A 21334-nucleotide genomic window follows, 5' to 3' on the forward strand; every position below is an offset into this window, starting at 1 on the left:
TTGCATGGATGGAGTGTTCAAATTTTATAGTTTGTTAAAGGATAGGTTCACCGTTAAAAAAAATAATAAATGCACATATTTTTTGCAGGTTAAAAAAATGTGCATTTTTTTTGTAGGAGCCTGGAAAGCATTGCACCTGCGATCAGTAGATTGCCAGTGCAATACAAAGCTCCTGCAGACTGTCAGTGTAAACCATACCTCGAATGGACAGGCAGTTACACCATGACAGGATGAACCAATTAACTACTAGAGTGCTTAACATTGCCCTGGTAGTTTTTTGAGAACTACGAGCCATCAGTCACGTTCCCAAAAAAGGTGAACTTACCGTATGCTTTAATTCTTTTAATAAACACCACATATATCTAAACCATGAAACTAATCTGGAGATTGTGTGTTTTATTGATTATGTTTCATAAAAAGATGGCAAGTTCATATTTTGGCTGCAAAAAGGAAGCACTGCTCCAGGTTGGTCTGTCTTTACAGCCCAATTCTACAATGGGTGCAGGTCCAGCTAGTGACTGTGTTCATGCAAAGAGATAGAGTTTGATGAAGGCACATCAATATCATATAAAAGGCAAACGAATAAAAGTATTATAATGTCAGACCACAAAACAAAAAAACCCTAGGGAAGCCTATTGATGAATTCACGCCACTAGGGCGCTCAAGCGTAATAAACTTCAACTATACAAAAGACATGCAATTAAGCACTCAATTAGTTAATAAACAATATCTGAATAATACAGCATTGCCCTCAACCAAAAAATAAAGAAGGAACAGCGTTAAAAACCACACTCAAACTAAAGAGATACAATAAAAGAATGCATAATATAAATGCACAATAACATGCCTGTTCATTGTATCAACACAAAGAAAAACTACATAGCGGATCAGCATCACATCTCTAGAATTGAAGCTACCAGATATATAATTGTACAGATTGTTCTGTGTAAAGCCCAGATCGAGCAGGTTGATTATCAAAATGCTGTACCCTACAACCGACAAAGATAAAGCCGGCATTAACAAGTAAAAACACTGTAGCGCTACAGTGTTGAGTGCCACTGTCAATGAAATTATAGCCAATTCAAAATCTGAAAAAAAGGGACCAACACTAAGACACCCACAGATAGTGCATAGTAATACATAATATCCACCACACAAATGACACAAAAGATGGTAGATCTAGTTCAATATAAATGACAGTCAAAAGAAACCAAAACGATTGACTCCAGCCACAACCAGAATACCACAGCATAAAAAAAAGTAGTAAACTGAACAGTTAATCAAAGAAATGTCCCACTTAAAATTTAGACCTAAGGGTACTCTGGTATGCAAATTGAAAATCCCCCAAAAACTTCTGTTTACATAATAATGCAAACTTATCACCACCTTTTGGAGGTTTTCTGATTTTCTGAATCACTTTTGCTGCCAAAGCAGAAACATCCCCCGCCCACCCCCCCTTGGGTCCATCTCATGAGTAAATTTTATGACACATTTCACTTTAAAGATTGACCACTCGTACATGTCTGGTATATAATGGCATGTCTAGGGGAGTTCCGAGAATGGTTAATTTTAGAAAACTTGGGGTTTTTGTTTTATTCTATAAGAGCATCTTGTAATCTGTGTAAGGTTTGCTGTTCAAGTGCCTTCATCCTGAAAAGCAGCATAAACTTAAAAACACCTGCTGACAAGATCCTAGAAAATGCTGAGCACTCATGAGAAGATGCTGCAGCACAGTACTAGGAGTGTCTTCTCAGTGAGATTTGGAATACTCTCTACTCCCCGGGATCTCGCTGGAAGGAGGATGATGTCACCTTCACTTAGGCACAGCAGACAAAAGCCATGAAAAAGGCAAGCGTACTATAAGTCTCCTTCTCCCACAGTTTTTTTATGCTGTTTTTATGCGGAGAGGAACCACTTACAAAGCAGATTGTGCAATTTTAAAAACATTCCCTTTACAAACAGAGAAGTTGTTTTCCAAAAGGCCATAACAGTATGACCACTGATAGGTAAAGTGAATACCTTTGATTATCTCGTGACAATGGCACCTGAAAGTGGGTGGGATATATTATACAGCAAGTGAACATGTTATCCCTAAAGTCAGTGTGTTGAAAACAGAAACAAATGGGAGAGGATTTGAGCATCTTTCACAAGGGCCAAATTGTTATGGCTAGATGACTGGGTCAGAGCAACTCCAAAACTTCAGCTCTTGTGGAATGTTCCCAGTCTGCAGTAGTCAGGACCTACCAAAAGTGGTTCAAGGAAGGAAAACCTGGTATATCAGCTCAAATTTCTAAAAAAAACTTAATGCTGGTTCTGACAGAAAGGTGTATGGGACTGTATAGCCACAGATCAGTCAGGGTGGGTGGCCATGCTGACCCGTGTCGACAGCCAAAAATGCCTACAATGGGAATATTAGCATCAGAACTGGACCATGAAGCAATGGAGGAGGGTGCTCTGATCAGATCATGTGGTCTTGTGTGAATCATGTCTTTAACATCATGTGAAAGGACGAGTGCATTGCTTAGCTGGGAAAAGATGGTACCAGGATGCAGAATAGGAAGAAGACAAGTTGACCGAGGCAGGGTGATGTTTTGCACAATGATTTGCTGGCAACCTCTGACACATACGGCCTACCTAATCATTGTTGCTGACACCCCTTCATGGAAATGGTATTCCCTGATGGCAGTGACCACTTTCAACAGGTTAATGCACACTGCATAAATGGCTCATTAATGGTTTAAGGAACACATTTACAAGTTTCAGGTGTTGCCTCAAAATTCTCCAGATCCTAATCCAAACAAACATTTGTGGGATGTGCTGGAAAAACAAGTCCAATCCATGGAGGTCCCACCTTGAAACTTACAAGACTTAAAGGATCTACTACTGAAGGCTTGTTGCCAGATACCACAACAAACCTTCAGAGGTCTAGTGGTGCCCATGCCTCAATGGGTCAGGGCTGTTGTGGTAGCAAAAAGGGGGGGGGGGATAGCTGCAGGGGGACCTACTCAATATCGATAGTTATAGTGTTCTTGTGGCTACATATTTTGACTTTTGAATAGTGTACCTTTTTCATAAGCATAAGTGATTTTTAATCCAAAAGGTAGGCAGATGTTTGGAAGCAGATTGCAGTTTTATTTGCACTGCACTGACAGGACTAATCTGGATTTTTCCATAAAGTTTTTTTTTCAGTGTATAATATTCTGTCTCCTACCTGATCAATTATGTTGAAGATGTTATAAGCAGCACCTCTTGCCACAGAAAAAGCTTCAAGGTGAGAAGCTGCCTGACCAAGGCAATAGCTGCTGAAGACCACACAGAAGAAAACCTGTAAAATAAATAGGCAGCTAATTACAAAATAAAAGTGGATTAATTAAAAATGGTTATTTACAATATTGTATTTATCTGCTGTTTACAGATGCCTATGCATATAAATATGTAAATGTAGGAAAACTATGTAAAATTACAGATTATAATTAAACTGCAAAATTCACTAAATGCACCCTGCTCTTTTTACTCAACTCATTTGATTAAAGAAAGTATGAAATTGTTTTGAATCTGTACTTAATATAATTTGGTTATATTTTATATATTTTTTGACCACCTGGCCTTGGCAATGTGTTTTTGAAGTTTATTGTTTATACAGAGTTACATCATTCAGCATGAAATGGCATGGATCCTGAGGAAGCACTATTTAATGGAAATGCATCAATCCAATGCACCATTTCCTCTTTAATCACATAACATTGATCCTATTGGGTCATTCTATGATTATATGAAATGTGCCAATACATTTGTAGGAAGTTGGCACCTTTGTACTTTGATATTGTGATTTTATTATGGTTTTAAATTTTTAATAAAGCTTTGCTTTTATTTGATGGTGTTAATATATCCTCTATAGTGACACATTCAAAATTCCTCATGGTTTGGGTGGTATATTGAAAATTAGAATGTGTTTATGTCTTATGGTTGCGCCATGTGTTAAATAATTATTTGTAAAACATTTAATGAGAAAAAAAACATTTAAAGGTTATAAAAAAATAGCAAAAACAATTATATATTCCCAATGGTCAAAATGTAGAACTCACCAACATAACTTTACCAATTGTGTAGTCATTGTCACTCAACACCAATGTTGCTCCATACCAAAATCCAAGTGCATGGGAGGCATAGATGATAAAATACATAATTCCAACAGCCAACTGGGAAGTAATAGCTTTTTTTATACCAATTTTTTTAGCTTCTCCCAAATTATTTGTGTACCTGAGTATTGAAAAGAAAAGTAAGTAACATATTTTTAGCATGCACGCAAGTATCTACTACTTGTATTTATATATACTATAAATTAAGGTGATAAAAACCTTTTTAGTTCTTTCTCCTGTCCTCCAAATGCCACCACGGTTCGTATGGAGGAAAGGACCTCTTCAGCCACAGCTCCAGCCTTTGCATATGCTGTAAGCTCCTTGCTTGTCAGGGATACCATCATCTAAAGAATTTCAGGTTAGAAGATACTAATTAGTAGGTAGCTGAAGGTTAAACGAAATATGACCCTAAACAAGTGTAAAAAAAAAGTACGGTAATTCTGACACTGTTTTACAGCATGCATGCTCTGGTTTTGTAATTGTCATTGGCAATCACAGGAAGCCAGCACTGGCAGCCACAATACTTTCCTCATTACAGTGTAAAAAAACTAAATATAGAAAAGTGTAAAAGTGGGCCTAAAACAGGAGTGCTCAACCTTTTGAAGAGTGAGGATCACTTAAGTGATTTGGTAACCAGTTATGGGCCACATTCAGCTATGGGATTTTACTGTACCCAAATGGCAAATATGAATGAGCCCTTACTGTCCTGAGCCTCCTATAAGACTGCATTCACACTGATGTGCTCCAGTTCACTAGCACCATTGGTGCAGTGCAGTGCACCTGCAGCTTTCCTGGAAGTTAGCCGCATTTTGCCATATTTGTTACCTTTGAAGATATGGCTGTTGAGATTGCCAAAACAGGACCAGTTGCTATGAGAACTAGAGCAAGTTTCCATCCATAGATTAATCCAATTAGTGAACCGGATACAAAGGTTGAAATATTTTGAAAAAGGTGTCCGACCTTGTCACCAATTCCATCATTGATTCTGTTAATGTCTCTGGCAAAGGCAAAAACACTATTTAAGAAAATTATATTTGTATACAAGTAAATTATTAACACACAATTGTTTTAACTGAGCAAGATGAATTTAAAAATAAAATTCTTACTCTGTAAGACGAGTGTTAAGTTCACCAGACTGAGTGACATCAAACCAGCCAATTTCTTTTGATAGCACAGAATGAAAAAACTTTTGTCTCATTCTCCTAGTCTGTCTCGCAGCAGCTAGAACCCAAAAGGAGACCTGAAAGTATGCACAAATTATAACTCCTGCTCCTATTCCAACATAGTATAAAGAAAACCTGAAAACAAAGAAAATACATTATCAGTGAATATAACAATGCTAAAACATAGAAACTGAAAAGGTTAGATATCTCTTACTTACATTTCTTGAATAACTCAGTGGTGAGATATCAACATTTGAAATACCAGTACTGTCCACATAAAGGGCTTCTATGTATATTAAGCAGAGAGGTATTTTGGATATTCAAATTGGATACCCACATTCCCAAGGGTCTAATTCATGAGTGGGACATCACTCATCATTGTGACTGATATCTCCTCTTTTCACTGATGTCCCCTCTTTTCCTTTTCTCTTCTATTTCCCTTTCCCCTTCCCCCACTTCATTTTCCCCTCCTCCCTCCCCTTTCCCCTCTACTCCTTCACCCCACTCCTTTCCCTCTACTCTTTCCTCACCCCCCCCCCTTTTTCCTCTACTCTTTCCTCACCCCCCCTTTTCCCTCTACTCTTTCCTCACCCCCCCCCCTTTTCCCTCTACTCTTTTCTCACCCCCCCTTTTCCCTCTACTCTTTCCTCACCCCCCCCTTTTCCCTCTACTCTTTTCTCACCCCCCCTTTTCCCTCTACTCTTTCCTCACCCCCCCCCTTTTCCCCCTATCTTTCCCTTCTCCTGTCCATTTCCCTTGCTTTTCCTTTGTTCTCCATTCCCTCCATTTTCCACCCTCTTCTTTCCCCCGTACTTTTTCCCTCCCCCCTCCTCCTTCTCCCTCCCCCTAGGATGCATCTTTTGACCATCTTCGGCCTTTTGTTGTTTGACCATCCTATGGAATGTTATGCATATATTTCTCTATTCACCATACAAAGTCTTGGCAATAATTAGTGTATACATTTATGTATTCATGTTTTATTTTCGAAACATTCCTATAATGATTTTATCAGTTTTTGGAGTCACAATAAAGATTGGCTTGTAACAAATCAGTTATTCTTGGGATTTGTTCCATCACTACATATACTCAGCATTCTATCATCTTATTTCTATTTTTGATTGTAGTGTGTTATTTTTTGTTTTAAGTCTGAGCTTCCCCTTTAACATTTATGCCATGCCTTGTTTTGCCTCCAGTCCAGCTATTTCCATTTGTATGTTTGTGTGTCACGATCTGTTCAAGTGGCTGATGATGTATAAGAGCCTGCTATCACAGAATTGGATTTAACAAAGATTTCCTGAGACCAAGAATACTTTTAAGGGTTCCTCTGTTGTAAAAGGGTTAAGAAAGGTTAATCTAGAATTTACTGATAAAAAATATCACTTTAAGGCCTCATGCACACAGGACGTTAAAAAAAAACTCTCCTAAAAGCTGTGCTCCTGGCAGCAGCGTTTTTGCAGAAAAAGCGCCTCATACTTGTAAAAGTATCTAACGCTTTTACAAGCGCTTGGGAGCATTTACAAGCATCAAGCACTTGGGTCTTAGTTCATTCTATTGGCCGGAATAATAATTTATTCTGGCCATTGAAATGATTAACGCTCAAGTGCTAAATGCGTCTTTCTCAAGCATTTTTTCTGCCAAAACGCTGCTGCTCCTGGATGTACTGGCCCTTGTTTTTTTTACCAGCAAACACAAATGCTCCTGTGCTTGGGGATGGACTCGATGCAGGCTACAACCACATTAAGAATGTCCTGGAACACACCTTGCTGCCCTCAAATAGACCAGGGGAATCCAAATATACTGAATGAGGAAAGAACAAACAGAGGCCTAGTGCATTACCATAAAAAATGTTTAATAAAAAATAAAGTAGGTGTTGTACTCACAAACGACAATGTAGTCAAGGCACATCATAAAGAACAGCTAGGTCAACACCGCGCTGAGTAACAGTCCGCAATAGGGAGTGTAGACATCCAATAGGCTGATGCGCTTCGAAGACTTGCCTCTTCCTCTGGGGCTCTGAGGAAGAGGCAAGTCCTCAAAACGCGTCAGCCTATTGGATGTCTACACTCCCTATTGTGGACTGTTACTCAGAGTGGTGTTGACCCAGCTGTTCTTTATGATGTGCCTTGACTATATTTTCATTTGTGAGTACACCTACTTTATTTTTTATTAAACATTTTTTATGGTAATGCACTAGGCTTGTGCGCCCTCTGTTTTTTCTTTCCTTGTTTTTTTTCCCTGCTGGTAAAAGCTACTGCTACTGAAAGCTTCTAAAAGTCTATGTGTGCATGGACACATAGGATAACATAAAGGGCCGTTTGGAAGCAGTAAACCCCCCCCCCCCGCCTGACGCCCCTAAAAGTGGCTGCAAAAACGCCCTGTATGCATGAGACCTAAAGGGTTGTATTATGCAAGTGTGATATTTCATTTTTAATTTGATGTCTGAATTTTATCTCTGTCTTTTATATCTTTTTGGCACTGCAGCAGTGAGATTTCTGTACTCAAAATTCCAGCACTGCTTACAAGGAATGGGCTTTGTAATAGCCTCTCAGCGACACATTGGATTTTTTATTTATTTTCCCTAGAGTAAGCTAGAGTTTTAAAAAAGGCCTGGATTCTTTCCTAGATACACATAATTGTGTCAAGTTAATTCAGGGAATATCTGATTGCCTTTTGGGGAATCAGGAAGGATTTTTTTCCCCTACTGGAGCAAATTGGATCAAGCTTTGCTGGGGGTTTTTTTTGCCTTCCTCTCAATCAACTGTGGGTATAGGATTGTGTATATAGGATTGTGTATTTTGTTTCCCTTCAACTGGTTGAACTGAATGGGCACTGAAGTGGTGTGACTGTGTCGTGGTGAAGAGATGAAAATTCCAAAGCCTTCTAGAGCTTCAGCCCTTCAGTTAGATAATTCAGCCCTTCAGAATCCACCCATAAATGAAAAGCTCGTTTTGTCTATTAGCTGGCAATCTATATTTGGTCATGTCTAACAAAAAAAAATATAAAAACGTCTATATTGTCAAATCAACTTACAGAGTCATCTGTTCACTTAGTGGTTTGAATTTAGCACAGTCAGCTGCAAAATAGATAAACATTTTTTCAAGTTTTATGTGTGTACAAATGTTATTTGGCATTGTATACAGCAAAAACAAATTTTCAGATACCTAGACTGAACAAGGACAGGGTAAGCTGACCTTGGCAGACACAGCTGTCCTTCTGGCAAAGCCACAGTTGTCAATTTAGACTCTGTTATACATTTATATTATTTATCAAGCAACCTCATATTGTTACCGTTTTATTCATGCCATCATGCCTACAAGATTTCCTGTTTTTTTGTACATTTAACAAATTAACTTGCTGTTTCTCCTCTGATTGTTAATGTGTATTTATGGTCAAAATAAAGAAAATGACCTGGTGATCCTGAAAAAAATCCAATGAACTAACTTCCTGTGCACTCTGCTGCACTGAAATTTACATACCTGTTCAAATCACACGCCATTCTTTGCAATGCGATTTTTGCCTAGTCATTTTGTATGGATGCAAATCATATTGCAAAGTATCGGTTTCAGGTATTGAAAGCATTTTCACAAGTACTTGTGAAAATACTCAGTATCGATGCATCCCTACTACAGAGTTTTTTTTAACTCTGTGGGCCTCTGTAAAAGCTATTTAGAAAGCCTGTACATGGTTTTATTATGTAGAGGTCTGAGATAGTTAGATCATACCTAGGAGGTCAAAAAGAGGGGAAAGCTAGGTTCAACTACCCCTAGCACCCGCTCTTATTATCAGCTGCGTCTGCCTGGAACTCCACATTCTGTCCTCGGCTGTCCAGGAGCTTTTCCTCTCCAGTGTGATACTGAGGCAGGGGGCAGCCAGAATTACTGAGTTCTTCATCCCAGCCATGAAACAGGCCTATGGAATTAAAGAGGTCTTTTTCAGAAACAGAATGCTCCTAGGGCAGAAGGTTACTGTCCCTGAAGGTTATATATGGGAATTGTCCTGAAGGAGGATAATAAACCTTTCTCTGAGGAAGAGGATCATTCACTGACATTCAGTGCACTTTCCAGTCCATTATGCAATGGAACCTGGAAACACCATTATCTGTAGACAATGTCTTAGTGATGTCACTAGTATGGCAGAAAATAACTGCTGCGGTCCACACACCAGTTGATTAGAAGTTCACATTTCTGTTTGCTATCAAGACATGTTTTTCCAGTAAATATTTAGCATATGCGAATATAGCTTAAATGCATTTCATTGCTCATAATTGTTGGCAAAAAGTATACTGCAGCTGTACTTAGGCATCAAAAGTGTATTAAGTAGAATATATTTAAAAAAAGAAAAATAAGAATTGAAACATGGTTATCACCAAGTAATCTTAAATTATAAAATTGTAATTATGTGAACAACTCTTACTTGTGTTTGCTAGAGATGAATTGTAACACTCAAAGCTGTCAATCATATCTCCGAACACAACAAACAATAAAGGTTGGGCAATACCATTTCCGATGGCTCCAAGAATTCCAATAATCATATAAAAGATATCAAGCCCATTGGCATATCGAAACTAGCAAATATCAAAGAAAAATAGATTAAAACAAAATCTAAATCAAAAGCTGTAATTTACATAAACCAGTGTGCAATATATTAAAAAGGGGAAAATACTGTATACTGTGTCTTGCCAGAATCATTTAGAATGACTTACAATTTGAATTGGGCCAACAGTCCTAATTTTTTCTTTTTCTTCATTCTTCTCTTTTGGATCCCTGGAGAAGCAATGATGATTACATTTAGAAGCACATATTTTGCAAAGACTAAGAAAGTTCTTGTGGTTATAACTCTGTTTTCAAAATAGTATTATATGACATGAGCCACTTGTTTTATAATAATTTTATTTTTCACTTTTCAGTCAGTCAAATAAGACACTTGAAACAGTTTCATATGTACTGTTAAAGTTATATCTATATGGGAGTGTCTGATACTTATTTTTACTAAACCACCAAGTGAAAGTAAATCAGTTGGAATTGTCTATAGTACAACTGCTGGTATATATGCTCTATATGTTGGCAGAAACCCAGTGAAAAAGCATCCATTTAGGACTTTTTAGATACACAACATAACCTTTTGTTTTAAGATAATCCAAATGAATAGGAAGAAAATATTCCTTATATATGAATATATCGGTAGTTATTGGCAAAGACTTTCCAATGCAATTCATGCAGCACTTCGCACAATGTACATTTACATCAGGCCCTGCCCTCAAGGAGCTTACTGTCCAAGTTCCCTATTCCACATGTACACACAGACTAGGGTCAATTTGAAAAGAACCCAATTAACCTACCAACATCAAAACATAAGGTTCACAAATCACCTTTTTTTGTATTTAAATGCAGATCTGATTTCAGGTTAGCTGGAGTCATCCAATTGATTTTCACCACTCTTTTGAATTAATTCATTTTCATAATTGCAAGTCTTTTATGCTCAGAAACAAAGAAAAATTTTCATAGTGTTATCTGTTTTTAGTAAATATCATTTCACTCAACTACCTTCACTATAAATTGTGCTTCCAAATGCACAAACATGTTCCACCTTGGGTGTCACCACACTCAACTCAATTCCACCACTGTGTGGGTGTACTCTCAGTGTTGGACCCTATAGGACATACTGAAAATACAGTCTACAGATATCCTATTTTACAGTGCATGCACTCTGGCTTTAAAGAACAATAAAGTAAATGGAGTTGACCTATGCGCTGCCCTGTCTACTAATAAGATAGAGGTTGCTACTACCATCCAGTTGTGGGTCACCTCACACGAATTCAAAATAAATACATGGTGTAATGCAAATCTTCAAACTATAGTCCGTGATAAAGAAATAAAGAAGCTGAAACAGCTTATAACCCCACGCTTTAGTTAAGGTGAATATTAAGTTAATCCCAAATAACTGACTAGCATCAAATAAACAGACATAAATTATAACCAAATATAAATTGTAAATTATAACAAAGCAGCTGTTTTAAATACTAATGTATATAAGGTTGTATGAGTATAACTGACCATCCTCATAAACAGGGCTCAGTGCTAAATAATATTGATGAAAAAAACATAAATAAATATATAAATAAATAAATAAAATTAATTAATTACATTAATTGAATGGAGAATGAAGAGAAGACAAGACTTCCACCACAGTCTGTTAGTGTGAATGTACATAAAGTCCAGTCCACTTGATCTGTTTGATAATTCTTATATTAGGAAATCCAATACACCACCTTTGTGATCCTACAGTGATTACCACCCCATCAAATTGGACACTCACCAGATACTGGTGAATAACCAGCAATGGAAAATAAATCCTCCTTAATGATATGTAATGCTGAGGAACCAGCAGTAAAAAAATCTCCTCCTCAATACCAGAAACCACGGTCACCATCCAATAAGTAAAAACCATTAAGCACTCTCCTTCTGAACTCCACAACACCAACTCTCAATCATAATGATCTAATTCCATATGTGGGTAAAAACATGAAAGAAGCCACATAGTATAATTCCATTTAAACCACATTTATCAATTCAAAAACCCCTTTAAAGTGCACTCACATTGGATTAAAATGCACAAAAAACAGGCAAATTCCCAGTAACGATACTACCTCTTCAGCGGTGAGTAGTAATCTCACCACATGCTTCCTCGCAATGGACTTCCACGATAGAGGTTACATGATCATATCATGGATGGTCAAGCTCTGATGCGTTTCATCATTCCAACTTCCTCTGAGGGTGTGCACACCACATCAGCAAGCATACGTGCAAGAATTTCCCTGCTTCTGCTTCATCCATTCTGTAGATCTGTGCTTTCTCTACCCCTGCTGCTTTTTAAATATTTTTCAGTCATAAGATCATGAAGAAGAAACCCTATCTCAACCAAGATGGCCACCTCCACAAAGAAACAAGCGTGGAACTAAGCAATGCAAGAAACTAAAGGGGAAAAAATCAGCATCAGGGAGACTATAGGCACTCTTGGTCAGTAATCTTTTGCCCTCTGCTTGCCTTTTTTTAAATCAAAACCTCTATAGTTCAGTATTAAAAGACTAAGCAGAACTGGGATAGACAATTAGCTACATCAAAAGTCCCCAATTATATTTTACTACCAGATTTTGTAATTTTCCTTAAAATTAGGTTTTAATATTGTTAATATTATTTTTTGACACGGCATCCTGATGGTATTTTTTTAGTGAAAAGCAAGGAGTACTTTGCAGTGAAGAAGGGCAATGTTTGGCAAATTAAAAAACAATAAAAACTGACTTGTTTATGTTACTTGGCGCTTTTTAATTTCTGATACGTACTTGAGGTCCTCCAGCATTGCAACATTTTCTTCTGTAGACTGTGCCTTATCGAGCCACAAATCATTTTCCTTAAGGCCAGTCATCCCTTTTTTTCTGTCGCCCAATATAAAAGCAGCTGTTGAATGAAGAACAACATGTAAAAAATAGTAAAATAGCAATATCATGACATTATTATTACAAGAAATAGTGACCAGTGAGCTCACAAATGACTTGATGATCACAGTTGGTGACATCTGTGCCTATACATAAACCTAACTTGGCAAATGATGCCCCTAATGTAAGCATCACTTGCAGCCACCAGGTGAGGAATGAGCTGTGTAATGTTGGCTACACAAGTATCAATATGATCATTCAATGCAATCAAATTGAAAAAAAAAACAAGCCAAATACTGTCTATTTAATAGATGAAGTGAACTTTCCATTAATCCAAATATGCTAAGTTGTTCGGCCTTGGAGGAATTGATTAAACAAATATTGATGTGTATGTGTCAGAGAATCAATCATAATTTAGATTGATTAAATTGTTGTTTTTTATAGATCGTTATCATTAAGAACCAATAGATTGTTTTTCTGATCAATATTTTCAGTCACTTGCTAAAAAAGAGGAACAATACCATGTATATAATACTGTACAGTTGATGACTGATTGCTTGTTTGCCATTACTTGTACCAAAATCAATCCCAAATCATTTCATCTATTGCCATGGCCATCTAATGATTTTCTAGGAGTAATAATGAGTACTTTCATTTCTGTCCTGTGGGTATGGCACTAACCATTAGAAGCTAACTTTTGTTTTTGTGGGGTTTTTTTTTGTTTTTTTTTTACTGTTGGATAGAGTTAATTTCAAATTAGATATGTTACAAAATAAATTGCAAACATTACAACAATGGTTACAATCTACAATGTGCCGGCATAAAGAGTATTTTTTTTAACTACTTGCTAACCACTTACCCGCATTTTGCGAGCCAGCAGCAGCTCTTGGCAAAGTGACATAATCTTGGATCACTTCCTATTTTGGGGTGTGAATGCACCTGCTCCCCCCGTTGCTCCCCCCACCCGTCGGTCGAGGGAGAGAAGAGAGAACACGGCACCGGGTAAAAGTACTACATTTTACACACACACGTTAGATTAGCACATATAACCCTTTGATCGCCCCTATTAACCCTTTGATCGTCCCTATTAACCCTTTGATCACCCATCACCCAACCAGTGCCATTAGCATAGTGTCAGTATATAGAATTTTTCACTGATCACTGAATTACTGCCACTAGCAACATCAGATAGTGTTAGGATCAGTAAGCACCCCACCCAGCTGGGTAATATAGAACAAAATATCATTGGCATATGCCGAGAGTTTATGATTCCCGGATCCATTTGGAACCCCCTTAATGTCTACATTATTTTGAATGTTTTGTAGGAGCTGTTCTAGCACTAAAGTGAACAAAAGAGCAGAAAACGGGCATCCTTGTCTGCATATACTCAGTGGTTTAGAATAAGTCCCGTTCATCTTAACTCTAGCCTCTGGGTTGGTGTATAGAGCCGAGATCCATCCCATCATCCTCCTCCCAAGCCCCAGTGTAAGCAGGGTCTCCTCCATAAACTGCCAGTCCACTCTATCAAAGGCCTTTTCGGCATCGGTCGATAGGACAAGGAAAGGGGATCGATATGGGCCATATCTCATCCAATGAAGGATATTGAGGGCTTGGTTAATATTATCCCAAGCCTCTCGGCCCAAAATAAAACCCGTTTAATCTGGGTGGATAACCGCGGGAAAGAGGTCCTGCAATCTAGTAGCTATAAGTTTAGACAGGATCTTGACGTCAGAGTTCAACAGAGATATGGGTCGGTAATTTTGACAATACATGGGGTCCTTCCCAGGTTTTTCTATAACAATATGGGCTAACAGGGCCTCCTGAGATAGAGGGTTAGAAGTGGTAGTAGCATTAAAGTATTCACACATGGGCTCTGCCAATAGATGTACCATTCGCTTATAGTAAGCGTTAGAGAAGTCGTCTGGGCCTGGGCTCTTCCCATTAGGGAGATTCGAGATAATCGATGCCACTTCTAGAGGGGTAAATGGGCACTCTAACTCGTCTATTGCCTCTACCGGGAGACTAGGAAATTGTACTTCTTGACAGCCCAGGACGAGTCAAGTGGCGGTTTAATATTGTAAAAGGAGCTGTAATAAGTCTGGAGAGCTTCAGCAATGTGGTCAGATTCCACCACCGGAGTGTCATGAACAATCAATTTATGCACATGAGAAAGTGCTTACTGTTTACGAAGGAAGCGGGCCAGGAGGCGGCCGCACTTATTCCCTTGTTCATAAAATGTATGTGCATAGTAACGTAGTTTGTTCTGAGCCTTCCTTTCAAAACACTCAGACAGTTTGGTCCTAACATCCATTAGTGCTGTCAAGTAAGAAGGTTGCAGTCTGCCCTTATGTGTTTGTTCAAGTAAACGAATTTTAGTAACCAAAGCTTCGATTTCTAAGCCTTTAACCTTTTTGAGTCTTGAGCCATGAGCTATCTAGATGCCTCTAATCACTGCCTTATGTCCCTCCCACCATGCCCCCATGGACACCTCATCAGTGGTGTTGAGTTGGAAGTATGTGGCACTGGAAGATTCAATGATGGTGTGGGTGGTGTTGTCGTCCAACAAAGATTCATTTACACGACATGTCCAAGCAGGTCTATGGGTAAGTGTAGAGTCAAAGAAATGGGGGCATAATCAGAGATAGTTATTGGACCAATATTTGTACTGTGAAGTCGGCCAAGGTAATACTGTTTAATATAGAGGTCAATCCGTGAATAGGAATTATGAACATGGGAAAAATAGCTATAACCTTTAACAGAGGGATGGACCACTCTCCAACTATCCACCAAGTGAAGGTCTTGTAAACGTTTCCAAAAATGTTTAAGAGCTTTAAACAAAAAAGATGATTTCCCTGACGAGGTGTCCAAGTGAGGGTCCAGGGGAAGATTGAAGTCCCCTCCAAGTATGAGAAGTCCCTCCTTAAAATCAAGGAGCCTCCTCAATACACTGGAGAGAAAGTCAATGGTGCGGGCATTGGGCGCATAAACATTAGCAATAGTGAATAACTCATTGTTAATAGTGGCATTAAGAGATAAGAGCCTGCCATCCAGGTCAGTTAAGTGGGCCAAGGGAGACAAGAGGACATGACCTAAGGACCGCTACTGCACCCCCCTTGCTTTAGGGAGTGGAGAAGGGCATAAAAACCATTGGTTAAATATGGACTGTGGGAGATTGGGCGTGGAAGTCACTGTGAAGTGGGTCTCCTGGAGTAGCAGTACTGTCGGGCGTAAGTGGAGAAGTTCTTGCCACAATTTCCCACGTTTAGAAGGTGAACACGTACCGTGGACATTATAGGAAACCACCGACAATGTGGACGCTATTCTGTCAGTCGGGGGTGAAGGCTGGGGTCCACTCCCCAGAAGATCCAGCCCAGGGAACAACACATGAACCAAAGGCAACACTCACCACTCCCAAAACAACAAACCACCATCTGTACCTGTGATCAATCAGGAAAGAGTGATATATAGAACATAATAAAAACATAGAGAAATAACAGTGAACCCACATAAAAGTCCACCAACTGCGAACCAGAAAGATAGAGGGTTCGGACGCGGACCCCATGGGGTAACCCATCCAAAGCCCCTAGAAGACTGTAATCTACAGTATTATCTCCTAGTAATGGAGATTGTCCTACTAGGGGGAAGTGGCTAGCCATGTTGAAGAGACAACAGTACCGCCTGGGACTAAAAATAACAAAAAAAAAGGTAAAGGCAAAGAGCAGGAGCAGGAAGGCCTACAAAATCAGGCATAAATCCAGCTCTGTCCTTTCTATCAGAGAAGGGCCATAGTAAAGTCATTTGGTGAGGGATACTCTTGGGTGGACGACTCCAGTGCAGCACACAATAAGGCATCCGTAACCATCGTATGGTAAGACCAGGAAACCCTCAAGAGGTTTGTCAAGTAGTCTGAAGATGTCCCTCTCCATTGGCGTTGGCGCCGACGTGAGTGCTGGGATGCTGGTTGCCAGCTTTCCAGGCCTTGGGGGATGTACACTTCACTTGTGTAGCGCCAATCCTGGAAGTCAACCTGAGACAGTTCCAGAGTCTCTAGAAATTTAGGCAGGTCATCTTTGTTGCGTAGGGAGGAAAATTTTCCATGCCCACGTGCGGTAAGGCGAAAGGGGAAGCCCCAGCTATATGTCATCCCCTCCTGGCGAAGCACCGCCAGCACAGTGCCTAAGGCTCGTCGCATCATAAGGGTTCATCTAGAGAGATCAGGAAAAAGTAGCAAGCGAGCCCCGTCAAATTCCCCAAATTGCTTTCCACTCATGGCAGACATGATGGCCTATTTAACCACATATTTATGTACCCAACAAATAACATCTCAGGGTTTGTTAATGTCCTGGGGTGGCAGCAGTAAGGCCCTATGCACCCGATCTATTTCTACTGGCGCTGATGTAAAATCACCCAGGATTAAACTGAAGATCCCTTGGAGTGTGGGTACTCCCTTGGCACGTGGGTAGCCTCAGGTAAGCCGTGGATCCATATGTTCTGCTGTCTCTCACAGTTTTCGTAATCATCTAGTTGTAGTAAGAGGGAGTCAAGCATGGTTTCGTGCATACAAGAGGCTTCCCCCAATTTTGTTACTGTATGAGACAGGTCTTCAGGAGCTGTTTCCATAGCTTCTACTCAATGGCCTATAGCTGCGGTGTCAGCCTGCATTTTATCCAAGCCCTCTTTAAAGGAAGATTCCATGGTTGCAATCAGCTGCACCATATCAGCTTCAGTAGGGAGGGCCTGAATGTGTTCCCTAATGTCCCAGTCCCCAGCAATGTCATCTAAAACAGAGCCTGCTGTCGAGGACTGTGTGGAGGCATATGAAGTAGTAGGGCTATCGCCGCATACCAGAGCTGAGCTGGCGGTATCCCCATGGTCAGAGCCAGCAGCCGGAGAGGAGGCAGAGAACGCCTCGTGGCGCGATCCTGGAGTCCCAGAAAAATAGGAATCCATGGCCAGAGAGCGAGTCTGGGGAGGCCAGGCAGGTGTGGAGTATGCTCACTGCTTCCCTGGCATCTTAGGTCAAGAACTAGGCAGCATCCGTGCTCTGTAAAGTGGTAAATAGCCCCAGGTAGAGCTCTCAGGCTGTGTGTCTGCTCTCTCCCATGGCCAGGCCACAACCCTGTAGCAGAATACATTTTAGCCTAAATTTATGACTTTGAGTTTATTGGATATTTTTTATAACCAAAAGTTAAAAATATAATTTTTTTTATTTTTTGTTTTTTTTTTGTTAATAGCACAAAAAATAAAAATCGTAGAGGTGATCAAATACCACCAAAAGAAAGCTCTATTTGTTTGAAAAAAAAGGACATAAATTTCGTTTGGGTACAGCATTGCATGACTGCACAATTACCAGTTTAAATAGTGCAGTGCCGAACAGGAAAAAATGGCCTGGTCAGAAAGGGGAGTAAATTCTCCAGAGGGCAAGTGGTTAAGGCCGCTTTTTACATGAGTTCTGTTTCCATTTGTTTCATCAGTTCAGATCAGATCCATTTCTGCATCAGTTTTTCCATCCACTACCAATGCAAAAACAGATGCAAAAATTGACCATTTGTCCATTTAAATCTGTTTTTCGTCTTTTTTTTTTTTTTTTTTTTATGGAACAAAAATAGGGCTTTGATCCATTTAAAAAACGGATGTTAACAGATGCTGATGTAAATGGATGACCATCCGTTTACATCCATTTTTCCATAGAGGTGGATTGATGTCTGTTTTTCATCCATTAACGGATGGATGAAAAACAGACAAATGGAATGCCTGTGTGAAAGGGACCTTAGGATAAATGTCAAATGTCAAGATAATCTCAGCAGTAAAATATTTGTGAAGATCCTCTATCAGGAAATTGTAATTTTAGTTGTCATTTAGGTGGAACTCCAGTCAAAACCTTTTTATTTTGAAGACATTTAGAATGTCTGTTGGTTTTAATTGTGTCCCCATTGAAGACTTTTCCCCTCACCTCATTCCTAGAATCATTACAGGAAGTAATCTCCTCCATCCCTGACAGATGTCACTGATCGGGTGTTCCTATCACAAGTTTCTCCACTACTCCTGTTTGGAAAACAATGGTCAAGTTTTGGATTCCCCCCCACTGTCTGTCCTGATGACAAATGAAGAATAAACCTAGGTTCACACTGATGCGGTGTGGAATTCACACTGGTTTCTGTGCGAATTCCACACAACATCATAATCGCACCCCATTTATGCAAACCGCTGTGCGTGTGTATGCTTAGTTAACACCACCCCGAAATTGCTTCGCAATACACGGTGCGATGTGCAGAATCGGATCGCATGGGTGTAAATACCCATGCGATCTGATTCTAGTGAGGACAAAAAAAAGGGTCCTGTACCTTTTTGCTGTGGATGCGGTGCGATCTGAGCCATACAAAGCGTATGGCTCAAATTGCACCCCACAGAATTTGCATGTGATTTGCACAGGAATACGGTGCGGTTCCTGTGCAAATCACATGCGATATGCCGCAGAAGTGTTAACCCAATCTCCCAACAGGATCACAGACATCGCTAAAAACCTGTCAGAGGTTCTACCTCTTCCCCAATCAATCCAAGACTAAGACAGCTTAGAGTGGAGTTCTCTTTTACACCCTGGTCTCACTGGGTGTGACTTGGCATGCAATTTGCATACCATGCGACTTGCAAATCATATGCCAAGTCACACCCTATTGTCTACAATTACAGCGGTCAAATTGGTGCGGTTCCGACTTGGTCCGAGCAGCACCGATTTCTAAAGCAGTACATGCACTACTTTTCGTGCGATATGCATAGACATCTAAAGAAAAGTATAATCTATACATAATGCATAGACATCTGTCTTGCAAATCGCACCTGAAATCCTCAGTCCCCCGACTTTGAAATCCTGCGACTTCACTCTAAGTCGCACGATTTCAAAGTGGGGTTTGATGTGACCGGGGTATTAGTTTGTTAATTGCATATGTATCACATAAACTATAGGAAATAATATATCTGGTGCGGCCAGAGTCTTTTATTTTTCTTCTCAAATCCACTCACTGTTTTTAACTGTATTTTGTACCAAGTAGTGTAATAAATATCTATACCCATTTTAAAAAAAATACTACATCTGCTATTGTACGAAGCACATGGTGTGAAATAGAACATGCCAGAATTTATCTGCGACTTCATAGAACGTACGATCTACTGACCTGTGTGTAGCAGTTCTCTTTGGCCGTAGAATGACTGGGAGTTAATTCTGCTCTTTTTTTTTTATGTGAAAATCCCGGATCGTATGACTCATCTATGAATCACACAATGTAAAGAGGCGGAGTTGAAAGGTTACCGCAAGTACGTAGCAGTACTTGTAGCTTCACATATTTATAACTGAGTGATGTAATTTCCCATTCTTCCAGTATCAAATAAACATGTGCACCGCAGAAAGCTAGACAAGTGAATTTCTGAACAACTTTACTGGGGTCCATTTTATCAGAAGGCTAAGAAAATCATTTGATTTATGATCAGCTGTTGATTTACTAAAGCTGGAGCACTGAGAATATCACTACCATGCATAGCTTCACAAATCAGCTTCTAACTTCAGCTTGCTCTATTACAGCCCGGTCACATCAAGCCTGACTTTGAAATCGTGCGACTTACAGTGAAGTCGCACAATTTCAAAGTCGGGTGAGACGTCGATTTTAGGTGCGATTTTCAAGACATCTGACACAGATGTCTACACAAGTCGCACCAAAGTAGTACATGTACTACTTTAGAAATTGCTGTGGCTCCAACCAAGTCGGATCCACACTGATCTGACCGCTGTAATTGCAGACAATATGGTGCGACTTGGCATACGATTTGCAAGTCACATGGCATGCAAATCGCATACCAAGTTGCACCTGATGTGACCGGGGTGTTACGCTTTGACAATAAAACCTGGAAGCTGATTTGTTTCTATGCACGGCTGCACCAGATTTTACACTCTCCAGTAGGGCTTGTTCACACTTGACTTTATTTCTAACTCTTGCCAAAAGCCCCTATAGCGTTTGACAGGCGTTAGAAAGGCGTTTGGGAAGCGTTTTTAACGCTCCTCAAATGCTCCTCAAACGCACTATGCGCAGTTTTGAGGCGTTTGATAGCATTTGCCAATCGTTAAAACAGCACTACAAATGGCTATAATGAAGTTAAATGGTATTAACGCTCCACAAACGCCTTGCAACCGCCTCGCAACCGTGTCACAAACGCCTGCCAGGTGTTTGAGGAGCAGCACCATAGACTTGAATGGGAGGCTTCAACTCCTCCTGACTGGACATGAGGCGTCAGTTTTGGTGTTGCGCAACGCGACCCGGCACTAACGCTTCAGTGTGAACACTGTGTGCTGCCATGTGCAGAATTTTCATAGGCATTTGAGAAGCGTTAAAAATGCTTCCCAAAAGCCTGTCTGACGCCTTCTGACAAGGCTAGTGTGAACGTAGGCTTAGTAAATCAACTCCATGGTTTAAGTTTTATATTGTCTGCTGATTGAATCTATAAACAGGAAGAAAAAGGAGAAATAAGCAATTTGAAAATAAAGCAGATACACTATTTATATAGGTGGCCGTTATTCATTTATAGACATATCTATCACAGATAACAGCATT

General features: G+C 39.8%; 1 protein-coding gene and 1 pseudogene across 4 annotated transcripts in view; one reads left to right on the forward strand and one right to left on the reverse strand.

The window, feature by feature from the left end:
* The window catches only part of LOC149465934 (ATP-binding cassette sub-family B member 5-like), a 78722-nt gene that overhangs the window by 44403 nt on the left and 12985 nt on the right, over positions 1-21334 (reverse strand). For 2 of the 4 annotated variants that reach the window (XM_089673159.1, XM_089673158.1), the window contains exons 3-11: positions 12642-12756; positions 10005-10065; positions 9716-9866; positions 8333-8375; positions 5246-5437; positions 4965-5136; positions 4359-4483; positions 4086-4260; positions 3212-3325 (exon numbers count right to left, since the gene is read on the reverse strand). In XM_089673159.1, the coding sequence (XP_089529285.1) occupies positions 3212-3325; positions 4086-4260; positions 4359-4483; positions 4965-5136; positions 5246-5437; positions 8333-8375; positions 9716-9866; positions 10005-10065; positions 12642-12724 (1116 nt within the window). In that variant the 5' untranslated portion in view covers positions 12725-12756. Of the gene's footprint in view, positions 1-3211; positions 3326-4085; positions 4261-4358; positions 4484-4964; positions 5137-5245; positions 5438-8332; positions 8376-9715; positions 9867-10004; positions 10066-12641; positions 12757-21334 lie in introns of those variants that run through there. The other 2 variants (XM_089673160.1, XM_089673161.1) reach the window with 2 other exon arrangements.
* On the forward strand, positions 8915-9474 carry LOC149465935 (ribonuclease H2 subunit C-like; annotated as a pseudogene).

This window comes from Staurois parvus, unplaced genomic scaffold (genome assembly GCF_062004578.1).
Source record: "Staurois parvus isolate SC_StPar_1 unplaced genomic scaffold, SC_StPar_1.0 ptg000136l, whole genome shotgun sequence".
NCBI lineage: Eukaryota > Metazoa > Chordata > Amphibia > Anura > Ranidae > Staurois > Staurois parvus.